Below are 13,059 nucleotides of genomic sequence, written 5' to 3'. Positions count from 1 at the left end.
GATATACGAAAAGGCGAATTATATGAAGTAATAACTGAACCTCCTGCTTCTACAGATTATTATTGGTGAACTACTAACACCATTAAATTTCTGTTAAGATTTTATCTTTTCGTATGGAGTTCTGTGGTTAGAGGACTTAGATGCTGGCTTTAGTGCTCGTGAAGCCATTTGTCTGTGTTGTAGCAATAAGTATCATAGTAAGCCCTGAGATGAAGCAAGTCAACAAACTTTCTAACAAAAAAATACATTTCACTGCTTATAAGACGAGATGTGAGCTCATAAATAAAAGGAGTGCATCATAATCTGAGCTTAAGTGAATTATCAAAGTTGCTATACGGAAAACTAGCTCAGAAAGAGATGTAGCAATGGACCAAAATGACATTAACGATTTCCCTCCCAAAACCAAAACTTGATATAATGGATATTTTATTCACGGTTCACTTAATGATAACGGTAATTTCCACTCTATTCAGAACCTTGTTTATACTTGCTTTCATATATTTTAAAGCAACTGAGAGGGAACAATTGTAGTGAGTTAGTAAAATAAGTACTTAATGTTACTATAAGCGATTATTGTTTAGAAACAGATGTGTCGAACTTTGTACCTACGTGTCCATTGTTCTCTTTCCATCAGCGACAAAAATGAAAACAAATACAAATCACAAACCGCACCTAGAGACAAATAGGTGTAATATAAGAGTAATGGTTACACAAAAGTAGATCACGAATTGTAGGTGTTGCTGGTAATTAACAGACAAATCTGAAACAAAAGTAAGTTATTGACAATAGTTATTTATACGCAACCCTATCATTATGACTCTCATAGTATGAAATCCTAAATGAATCAATAATTTTAAAGTTACTAACTAAATAATTATTAGAACTAATATGGAAAAAAAGTAACTGAAAAAATAGAGCCCTAGTTGATCAAAAGTTTTGGATTACAGTGCAAAACTTGATATTTGGCTTATAGAAACTCGGTAACACAATACAACTGAAAAAAATAAACCCGTACTTGAAAAGTTTTGGATTACAGTGCAAAACTTGATATTTAGCTTATGGAAACTTAGTTACACAATAAAACCCTGGTTGATCAAATGTTGAGCTTAAATTGTAAGACTTGATATTTAGATTATGGTTGATTGATTATTTGAAACTAAGCACAAAGCTACAGAATGGACTACTTGCGCTCTGCCCACCACGGGTATCAAAACCTGGTTTCTAGCAGTGTGAGTTCGTAGACATACCGCTGTGCCACTGGAAGGCTTAGTTTATGATAATTCGGTTACACAACACAATTACTAATAATTGTTAAATACCAAGAGAAAAGTTCATTTTTGTGTCTCAGATTGTTGAAGATTAATGTGAGAATGTAAATAAGAATTTCTTGATGACGAGAAACCCACTTGAAATAAAACTGTATCTCAGAACGGTTGGTATGGGTATTAACACTTATTAATAAGGAGAGAACAACGTTTCGACCTTCTTAGGGCATCTTCAAGTTAACAAAGAGTGAGTCTGCAATTGACCGTTGCCGAATACATGTCTTAGGGACAAGAGTATAAACGGGTACAGGATTATAGGGAGCGTTGCAGTTGGATGTTAGGTTATTAATTGGTATAGGTATAAAGGTGTTCCTTTATATTATTTTAATTTTGGTTTTAGTTGTTGTATAAGTAGAGCTTCTTTGATTTTGCGTCTGTCTATATTTGTTTCACTACTTAGCATCTTGGTGTTTTCTATCTTTATGCTGTGTTTATTTGATTTACAGTGTTCAAAAACGTGTGAATGTGTTTTTTCTTTGTATCTAGTTTTTCATTTTTCTGTTTGTTTCACCAACATATAAGTCGTGGCAGTTGTTGCATTGTATTTTATAAATTATGTTAGTGTTGAGTTTGTCAGTGTAGTTTTTACACAGTATGGACTTTAGTTTTGTACCTGGTTTTTGATTAAATTTTTTGTTTACTGGAATGTTGTGTTTTAAGTTGTTTTTTTCCAAATGTTGACTATTTTTTCGCTGATTTCGGTAGCATATGATATGCAGCAGTATAAGGTTTTGTAGTTTGTTGTTGTTGGTCTAGGTATGTGCGTATAATGTTTTCCAGGGTTTTTGGAGGACATTTGTTGATGTTTATGAAGTGTTGTTTTATTTTGTTGAGTTTATCTGGTGATCATAATTTTGTGGCTCTGTTTATTTGGTTTTTTAGTATGTTGAGTTTTTGTTTTGTTTCGTGTGCTGAGTCCCAGGAAGTGTATAATCCAGTATGGGTTATTTTTTGTGTGGATTTCTGTTTTGTACTGTGTGTCGGTTCTTACACCCACCACCATACTGTTACAGGTATGTTGATGATACAATTGCTGGATTCACATCTACAGAACACACACTTAGTTTTTTTCAATCATGTTAACTCCATACACCCCATCATTAAATTCATCTGTGAACAGAAAAAAAAAACTAACCAAATAGCATTTCGTAACTTCAAGATCAGTAGAACCGACACACAGTACAAAACAGAAATCCACAGAAAAATCACCCATACTGGATTATACACTTCCTGGGACTCAGCACACGAAACAAATCAAAATCTCATACTAAGAAACCAAATAAACAGAGCCACAAAATTATGATCACCAGATAAACTCAACAAAATAAAACAACACTTCATCAACATCAACAAATGTCCTCCAAAAACCCTGGAAAACATTATACGCACATACCTAGACCAACAACAAACTACAAAACCATATACTGCTGCATATCATATGCAACCGAAATCAGCGAAAGAATAGTCAACATTTGGAAAAAAAACAACATAAAACACAACATTTCAGTAAACACAAAATTTAATCAAAAAATAGGTACAAAACTAAAGTCCATACTATGTAAAAACTACACTGAGAAACGCAACACCAACTTAATTTATAAAATACAATGCAATAATGCCACGACTTCTATATTGGAGAAACAAGCATAAAAATGGTAACTAGATTCAAAGAACACAAAAAACACATTCACACGTTTTTGAACACTGCAAATTAAATAAACACAACATAACCATAGAAAACACTCAGATACTAAGTAGTGAAACAAATATAAACAGACTCAAAATCAAAGTAGCCCTACTTATGCAACAACTAAAACCAAAATTAAAATAATATAAAGGAACATCTTTACATCTATACTAATTAATAACCTAACATCTAACTGCAACGCTCCCTATAATCCTGTACCCGTTTATACTCTCGTCTCTAAGACATGTGTTCCGCAACGGTCAGTTGCAAACTCTCTCCTTGTTAACCTGAAGATGACCCAGGAAGATAGAAACGTTGTTCTCTGCTTATCAATAAAAGTGATAATACCCATACCATCCTTTCTGAAATACATAAATAATAATTTATATACAACTGGAGAATTGGTTTTAATGAAAAATGACCTTTTAAAACAGAAAAGTAGGTTATAAAATCTAATATGGCGAATGTTTCTGTGAGTTTATGTACTCGGAGCCTTATGCTAACTGGAGTGAACTGTCCATTAAATACGACCCAGGAAACCAATAAAAAAGACATAAACTTAGTTTTCTGTGACTCGCACGTTATGGTAATATTTCTTCGTATGTGTTAAAAACAGAATTCAATTCCATATATACGTATAAACATATAGAATAATTTATACTGTACACATTTATAGAGGCTAAAGTTGTTCGTTATTTCGATTGAAAGTACCAGGTGGACTTTTGTGTAACGCTTGTTAATGAATATTGATTCATTTTTAAATAATAGGCATAAATTATACATATATAAGATTTTTTATACGGTTTGAGAGCCTTTTTTTATGAAGTAAGATACGTATTTCATGATGTTTCTACATGTATTATGTTATGTTTTTTATTTTTCCGCATTTACGAGATTTGTATTTTATTTTTTTGGATATGTATACACTTATCATTTCACATCTCCACGTGGTCCAGTGGTAAGTCTACGGATTTACAACGCTAAAATCAGGGGTTCGATTTCCCTCGGTGGACTCAGCAGATAGCCCGATGTGGCTTTGCAATAAGACAACACACACACATACATTGACACCTAACTTGAAACAAGTGGTAGTTTAAACGTGGCCTAAATGTTAGAATGCTGGAGTGTGGATTAGAAAGTTCATGCTTCACGCTCCATTGTTGTAAATTCTATTACTCGATTAGAATAGTCTAAGGGTGGATGGTAGGTGCTGTTGATCAGTTGTCTCTTGTTGAGCTTCTCAGTTCAAAACTAAAAGCAACCAGCACAGTTGACTAGCTTTGTGTGAATTTCCGAATCAAATAGTCATCACACAAGTGGTTTTAAAAATTAAGTTACAAATTCTCCCTACTAGTTGTGTATTAAATGCTTGTTTGTTTGTTTGTTTTGTTTTTTGGAATTTCGCACAAAGCTACTCGAGGGCTATCTGTGCTAGCCGTCCCTAATTTAGCAGTGTAAGACTAGAGGGAAGGTAGCTAGTCATCACCACCCACCGCCAATTCTTGGGCTACTCTTTTACCAACGAATAGTGGGATTGACCGTCACATTATACACCCCCACGGCTGGGAGGGCGAGCATGTTTAGCGCGACGCGGGCGCGAACCCGCGACCCTCGGAGTATTAAATGCACATGATTTAAACCGTTAACTTAAAAACACCGTGTTTGAAACATGGCCGGTCAAATTTATAGGTAGACATGCTGATCAGAGTTTGTTTGTTTTTGAATTTCGCGCAAAGCTACCCCAGGGCTGTCTGCGCTAGTCGTCCCTAAATTAGTAGTGTAAGACTAGAGGGAAAGCAGGTAGTTATCACCACCCACCGCCAACTCTTGGGCTACTCTTTTACCAACGAATAATGGTATTGACCGTAACATTATAACGCCCCCACGGCTGAAAGGGCGAGCATGTTTGGGGCGATGGAGATGCGAACCCGCGACCCTCAAAATACCAGTCGCACGCCTTAACATGCTTGGTCATGCCGGGCCCTACTCCTGTGTATATCTGTTATACAGATATATATTTAACTTTATTAACTAAAATATTAATTTTATTAATACGTTTTTACAGCTTTGTTTTTAACTGGAATAAAATAAATGCTCCTGATGTACCTGGCAAGAAAATTTTCCTGATCAACTATAAATATTACTTGAAATATCCAGAGCATATTATTATACTGCACAATTTTTTGAAAAGTTTTGTTTCCTGAAAAGTTTTCGCTAATTGTGACAGGTACCTGGTGGGTATGCACAGATATAGTTTTGGTTTTGCTTCATCACGTAGGAACTCTGAGAAATAGACAGTTAACTGTTTATCGGCAATAACGTATTTAATTGCGTTTATGTTTCTAATACGCTATTAAGTTCAACATAATTAAAAGTGTTTTGCTCCTGATTTTCGTTTGTATTCAATGCCCGACAGTAGTTAGCAAGGATTGACGGATTCCAGTTGCCCTGATATCGTTTTTCCATTGTAGCAATGTTCTAGTGAAACCTTTTACCGTATTCGTCACTGAGAGCACCGAGATTTGACGGAAAGAAGTCCAAGTGTGAGTGGAGGAAATGAATCTTGAGTGACATGTTGCACTTCATTGTTTTGCATGCTTTGAGAAGTTTGTCTACCAGCTAAATGTAATGTGGAGCTTTGTAATTGCCAAGAAAATATCAACAACATCTTTGAAGGCTTTCCAGGCAATCTTTTCCGGCCCAACTAACACATCTTCGAACCGCTTGTCACTCATAGCATGTCTTATCTGAGGGTCAACAAAAATGCCTTCTTTGATCTTGGCCTCAGTTATTCTTGGGAACATCTGCTAAAATCAGGGGTTCGATTCCCCTCGGTGGGCTGAGCAGATAGTCCGATGTGGCTTTGCTATAAGAAAAACACAAACACACAAAACAGGGGAACATCTGTCTTAAATGACGAAAACCTTCGCCTTCTTTGTTCACTGATTTCACGAAATTCTTCATAAATCCCAATTTTATGTGAAGAAAAGGCAAAACAATCATTGCCGGGTCGACAAGCGGTTCATGCGCCACATTTTTCTGTCCTGGAACTAACTTTTTACGGAGTGGCCAGCTCTGTCTAGAATAATGTGACTCTTTGGCACGACTGTCCCATTCACAGATGAAACAACAGTACTTTGTATAGCCGAGCTGTAGTCCCAGTAACAGAACAACGACTCTCAGATCTCCACAGATATTCCAGTTGTACTGGATGTGCTTCAGCAACATTCCATGTTTTCGTAGGTTTCTTTCATGTGTGCTGCATGGCCAACAGGTATTGAAGGGTGAAGGTTGTCATTGTGTAACACAACAGCTTTGAGACTTAACATTGATGAATCAATAAAGAGACGCCACTCTTGCGGGTCATGGTCAAAACCCAAAGCAGAGAACAATCCTTCGATGTCAACACAGAAACAGAGACTGTCAACTTGTGCAAAGAATTTGGTTATATCATCTTGGCGGCTTCGAAAAACAGAAATTTTCGTATTTGGTGACAGCAAATACCATTCCTGCAGTTTCGAAACTAGCAATTCGGCTTTTACTTTTGACAGACCCAAATCTCTGACCAGATCGTTTAATTCCGTTTTATGAGATGTGGATCGCCTGAGGAGCACAGTTCAAAATCCGGATCAATGTCACTGCCAGTTCCCTGCATTACAGTTTCTTCATCTGGTTCGTCTAAGGTACATTCCTCTGGTAGTTTCGGAATTGGAAGACTGTTGTCATGTGGCACGGGTCTCAATACTGACAGCATATTAGGATATTCAACTGACTTCTTGTTTTTCGCAGAGAAACCAGACACATTAGTCAAACAGAAGTAACAGTCCATCACATGGTCTTTCTGTTCTCGCTATATCATCGAGACAGCAAACAGCATCGTCATTCGAGTGCCTACGAGCCAAGCTCTCAGACAGACAGCACATGTCGCACAACAAATGTGAGGCGCCCATTCCTGGTCTTGATCACCAATTTTACAGCCGAAATACAGATGATATGCTTTCTTCACAAGAGCAGTCATTGAACGTCTCTGATGAACAAGCCACAAATACAGCAGAATATATCGCGGCTGTTACGACATTGACGAGACATATTGACCAACACCAGTCGTCCTGTAAAACGTCTATAACATCTAACTTACTTGTTACAGTGTTACTGAGGCAATGCTATATTATGAAACAATATGAACACACTATAAGGTCTATATTAATCCAATGAGCAGCATCTGTGTATGCAAGCCACTTTTATAGCCTGATGAGACAGTGTCAAGCTGGCTCTGGCCTGGCCAGGCATGCCCGGGCTGCATACTTCCACAGAACAGCTTCCAACCCGGCCTGATTTCATGCCTGACATGTCCAGACTGCACAAAACATTGTTCATAGGTCTTTTACAGAAACGAAAATTTTTGGGCACAAATATAAAAAAAAAACATGACAAAACTAAAGATTTTGATGATGGGCAAATCTGGATGTGATTTTTGAGATCAGCAGCCAAAAATCTATAAGGGACACCCAACAGTGTTCAAGAAGCAAAAGTTTTGTTGTGCAGTGTTATCAAATTAGTTTATACAACATTTTACCAAAGTTTTATAACTAGAAATAATTTTAACATTTCTGTTTTAAAACAAGTTGTCAGGTTTTCCCCCTATTTGTTGAGCGATTTTATTGTACTAAATGTATCAGCCATTCCATCCAGAAATACAAATCAGTCCAGATATGTTTGTTTCTCTGAGTTTATAGATATTGTTTATGATCATAGGTTAAAATAGAAACCAAACTCGTTCAATAGCGACTACCTTTATTAATAGTGCATAAAATGATTATCCTAAGTCTTTATGGCTGTTCATTTCGTCCTTTAGACAAGGTATCAAAAAGGAATAAATTCACTTATATTCTAACCAAAGATCCTGAGGACGAAATGTCAGTGTTCTAAGTGCAACAAACTCGTTTACTTGGCTGATTCTTAACACAACCAATAAACCTTTCCTCTACCATGAATTCTTAGGAACATTAGAAACGCATATACTAGCTTAAAATATTAAAAATAGCATTCTTTTTTACTTAACAGGTACAATAAAAGCACTATGCTATCTACCAGGCTGAGCCCCCTAACGACAGTGAAATCACAAACTAACTAAAAATTTTTAAGACACGGGTCCCTCAACTGACATCTTAGAATATTTAGCTGACTAAAGTTTAATGACATTTAAATCAAAGGGTTTGATATCATACTTACCTGATGCATCTTTATTTTAAAGATGACATTAAATCAGTTTAAGAACTGTTCAAAACTGGACAAGAAAACTGTGTTCTTGTTAATCCATTTTATGATTTTATACAGACAGACAGACAGACAATAAAGTTTTAAGGAATAAGTAGAGAAATAATCCGTATGAAAATACTGTATATATATCTGTAAATTACGTGACTGGTAATTTGAATTTTATTTTAACAAAAGTATGGTTTCATCTGTTTCCAATTCATTTACCAAGTGTATATTTTTCTATGTTAGAACTGTTTGGAATATGGTAATGAATTTGAGCATTAAACCCATACAAAGACGTGCAGATAAATTACAACGTCAGTATGATATCCTTATCAGGTTTGTTTCAAACTAAATTTAACATTAAATATTCTTCAATAAATCTATAAAAATGTGGTACATGTCAAGAACTCTGGTGGAAAATGATTTTAATACGATAAAAAAAACACACACCTGAATTTCTTCATCGTAAAAATATTTTGAAAACTACAATATATTAAAGGGTAAACTAACAATTTATTTAAAATGATATATGGGTGTAATCTAATTTCCTGAAGCTAAGATACTTCTTAGGTGAATTATCAAAGTTCAATTTGCCAACTAAATCCTAAAGGGATTTAAGATTATTATTTGTTAATGGCGGGAGGGATTATAGAGGAGTTTATTTTTTAAAACACATCAAAACCTGGGATTATATACAGCATTTATCTTACTGGAATATTTATACAATTTGTGGAAACTTTTATGAAAGCACATCGCAAAGTAGACTTACGTGACGTTATTCTGCTAGTAACTTATCGTCAGGTCCTTCCGAAAGTTAAAACCATCATTTTTGATGGAACGAGGAAAAGTAAGATGTTAATATATTTTTTTTTATTTCTTAGAATTTTAAGGTAGGCTTAATTTAAATAAATATGTACAATAAATATTTATTTATTATTAGTATATAGAATTTCGATACATGTGGTGGATAGAATGCGTACACAGACACCCAACAGTGGAGCTTTGAGCTTACCAACAAACAGAATCATGTAATTGTTAGCGTAAAAATACACTAGTGAAGACGGATATACAACAACAGTCGTTGTTTAAAACTGACAATGAACATCGTGTTTAACTTGGGATAGGGGCCATGTTTCACCAGGTTTTGTAAACAATATCTTACCCAAATATTTTTATATAGTTCACTTTTTATATTCTTTATTATTTTTGAAGACATCTTAAAAGTTTGTTTGTTTTCAATTTTAGGTTTGTTTGTTTCAAAGTAAGAACACAATTTATGTCAGGAAAATTACTTGAAAACGGTGTTTGTTTCCAAGTAAGAATCTAATTAGGAGGGTAATTTGGTTATTATAGCTTGTATTTTTCAAGATAAGAAATTACACTTTGTTGCAAAAAACTGGCGTATAATTAGAAAAAAATGGTTCCATTTTCTATAAACAACTGTCAAACATATTTTTTCAGTTGAATACAAGAGATTAAAATTTTTCAAAAAGTCTTATATAATACAAAAGATAGTTCTACAAATTTTTTTTTGTCTGAACACAAAACCAAAATACGAGAATTCAGTTCATGTCAAGAAATATTTAGAGCAATTGCCTACAATTGAAACATCGTTCAAAAAAAACCTTCTTAAATATTTATAGAAATTAGAGAAATTTTGGTGTCGATTTAATTTGAATATAGCAGTAAAGTCTTGTGGTTATAACTGTTCATATAGTATGCCTCTTGTGTTTTTTCAAAGTAACGCCAAACGCAACATCAAAAGTTAGTTTGTTTCAAACGAGAGTCAGTGATCATGGAGGACACACATTGTCCTCAATCCGTCTCACTGAAACACTTGTTTGATAAATAAAAATAAGTCTTAAGTATCATTTATCCACTTATTTAGTTCAACGTGGTTTTATACAATATCTGTGGTATTATATAGTTTAACAATTTAAAATATAATCAACTACAACATTATAAAGTGGAACTGATAGGAGATACAAGGAACATTTCAAAATCTCAATTTGGTTCAGTTGCTTATAATACTATTACAGATATTTCTAAACATAAGGGAACATGAGGTTCATTACTTTGAAATGTTTAAAAAATTATCCTTCAAATATAATTTCGAAAAAATTAAACGTTAAATATAAAACTGGTTCAACCAACACTAATTGAAATTTCTCATAAAGCTAGCCTTTACTTATTTCATACGCAAATTTAAACAAACAGTTTTCATCGTACAATCGTTACAATCTCTTATAACTTAAGGTGGAACTCAGAATTTTAAAATTGAAATTGATTACGTGTAATATTTAATTGATATGTATTTATACGTCGATGCAAAGTGTCACGACGACTTAACAGAAAACAGCACTTTATAATCTTATTTTTCTCTATCTCTACAAAATAGAAAGTTAATATGATATTGGGTTTTTTCTTAAGCATAGGTTTGAGGGAAGTTTAATGGAAGACCAAACGAAAAGAAGGTTCAGATCAAGTTAAACTAATTAACGTAAAGAAACTAAATCTTGAGTAAGTTTGTATACACAATCAAACTCGCAACAAAATCCACTACACACTTACAACAAAGTGTGTATTTTACGATCTTACTGTATTCAAAATGTAATCAAACATTATTATTATCAACGTACATTAATACAAATGCCATCGAAACGTATACACGGGATTAAACAGTGTGGTATATATACACATACGTACATAGATAATTAGTATCGCTCTTGAATAATTAATATATTTTACGATCCACAACAAAATTTAAAATGAATATCTTTCAAAACCTAATATTGGCACTTTAAATAAATTAAACACAAACAAATAACTGATTTTTGTCTATCTCAATGACGATTCTTCATAGACGTCACTTCAAATAACATACACTCAAAACTTATAATGTAGGGGGTTTGTCTTACCTCCCTGGTCATCGAGGGCCACGAGGGTTCGAATCCCTGCTTCTTTACTCTAATGATAGAAGTGATAGGTAAGAAAAAAAAAAACAGTTCATGTCAGGGCAAGCAAACGGCTTCTGCCACAGAAAATATTCCAAATGCAATTTTATAATATGACAAAAGACAGTAAAGCTTTCGTATATCAGGCAACAGACAAAACAGATATCCAGAAGTGAAGAAATATATTTCAAAGTTTATAAGAACCTCATATTTTCCGCGCTTGCGTCGTTCTGCAGGGAAAAAAATACTGAAAGATAAAATTGTGAAAGGACGTGCTCAGTCGCGAAGATCCTGCAACTTTCAAGGCAGCTAGAGAAAGAAGAGACAGGGAAAGAGTTAAAATGGACAGACACTGTGAGGATAAGCAAAAGAAGCAATCCAGCTACGTAAAGAAGAATTAATAGGAAAAAAAAAAAGTGAAAAAAAGGGTTCGTTGACACACATAATCATCACTTGTGTTCATCGGCAGATGGCGCTTACCTCCTTGCTCATCCAACGCCACCAAGGTGCGAATGCCTGCGTCCTTGCTCTAAAGTGTACATTAAAACAACTGTAAACTAGTGAATAATATTATATAAAAAAATATCATGAAAAAACAATAATCATAAAACCTTGAATACACAAATAAAATATTTCAAACTGATTTAGAATTACTTTTTTACACTTCAACAATCGATAAAAACAAACAAAACTTTACAAACCTGAAAGAACTGTAAAACAGCACAAAGAACATAAGATGCAAATTCGAAAGTAATTCGTTTATTGGGTTTTTTATTAATATGATTACATTATGATTCTTTGAATTTAATTCTACCTTTCGTTAAATCAATATTTTCTATTTTTATCTCTTTCTTTTCGTTTAAAATTTACAGACATCATTGCATTCTTATATGGTTCATATACTGTAGCTTCAGCTCAAAAGAAATTGTTTGTTTTTGAATTTCGCACAAAGCTACTCGAGGGCTATCTACGCTAGCCATCCCTAATTTAGCAGTGCAAGACTAGAGGGAAGGCAGTTAGTCATCACCACCCACTGTCAACTCTTGGGCTACTCTTTTAGCACCGAACAGTGGGATTTCCCGTGACATTATAACGCCCCCACGGCTGAAAGGGCGAGCATGTTTGGCGTGACGGGGATGCGAACCCGCGACCCTCATATGACGAGTCGCACGCCTTAACACGCTTGGCCATGCCGGGCCCTCAAAAGAAGTACAAGGCGTTTAGATAAATTTCTTTAAACTTAATCAAGTTCTACCATTCCTTTAAACTGTGAACTTATTCAAATAGAAATAAAATTATTTCAGGTATCATCATGTTAAATTCTATAAACAACACCAATAAAAATAGCGCAATAGCAGGTTTAAATATCTGTACAACTAGAATAGTAATGCGTGTGCGAGCGTGAGAAGCTTTTTAAACTTAATTAAACTATGCAAGAAATGAAATTAGGAGAAGGGCAGAACATATAACGCCATCGTACGGTACCATGTATTGTAAAATGAAAGATATTTGGGAAACTTCAGAACTCCATTTCAGACAGCAGTGTTTATGTGTTACGGTTCTGTGTCATGTGTTGTTTGATCTGATGTCTCTTACTAGATAAGTGGATCGGTTCATCATTTCAAAGTGTCTTTTGTACTAGACATGCTTGGTGGGTATAATCATTTCAAAGTGTCTTTTGTACTAGATATGCTTGGTAGGTATAATCATTTCAAAGTGTCTTTTGTACTAGATATGCTTGGTGGGTATAATCATTTCAAAGTGTTTTTTGTACTAGACATGCTTGGTGGGTATAATCATTTCAAAGTGTCTTTTGTACCAGACATGCTTG

The 13,059-nt window shown here is 34.5% G+C and overlaps 1 protein-coding gene across 4 annotated transcripts in view; it reads right to left on the bottom strand.

Annotated features, from left to right (window-relative positions):
* The window catches only part of LOC143228384 (synaptosomal-associated protein 25-like), a 157,695-nt gene that overhangs the window by 24,194 nt on the left and 120,442 nt on the right, over window positions 1–13,059 (bottom strand). For 2 of the 4 annotated variants that reach the window (XM_076459668.1, XM_076459655.1), the window contains one exon: window positions 11,709–11,757. In XM_076459668.1, coding sequence (XP_076315783.1) covers window positions 11,709–11,757 — 49 coding nt within the window. Of the gene's footprint in view, window positions 1–11,192; window positions 11,242–11,708; window positions 11,758–13,059 lie in introns of all 4 variants that reach the window. The other 2 variants (XM_076459663.1, XM_076459651.1) reach the window with 1 other exon arrangement.

Source organism: Tachypleus tridentatus, chromosome 1 (genome assembly GCF_004210375.1).
Source record: "Tachypleus tridentatus isolate NWPU-2018 chromosome 1, ASM421037v1, whole genome shotgun sequence".
In the NCBI taxonomy this organism is placed as follows: Eukaryota; Metazoa; Arthropoda; class Merostomata; order Xiphosura; family Limulidae; genus Tachypleus; species Tachypleus tridentatus.
This window is presented reverse-complemented; position numbering and strand designations above follow the sequence as displayed.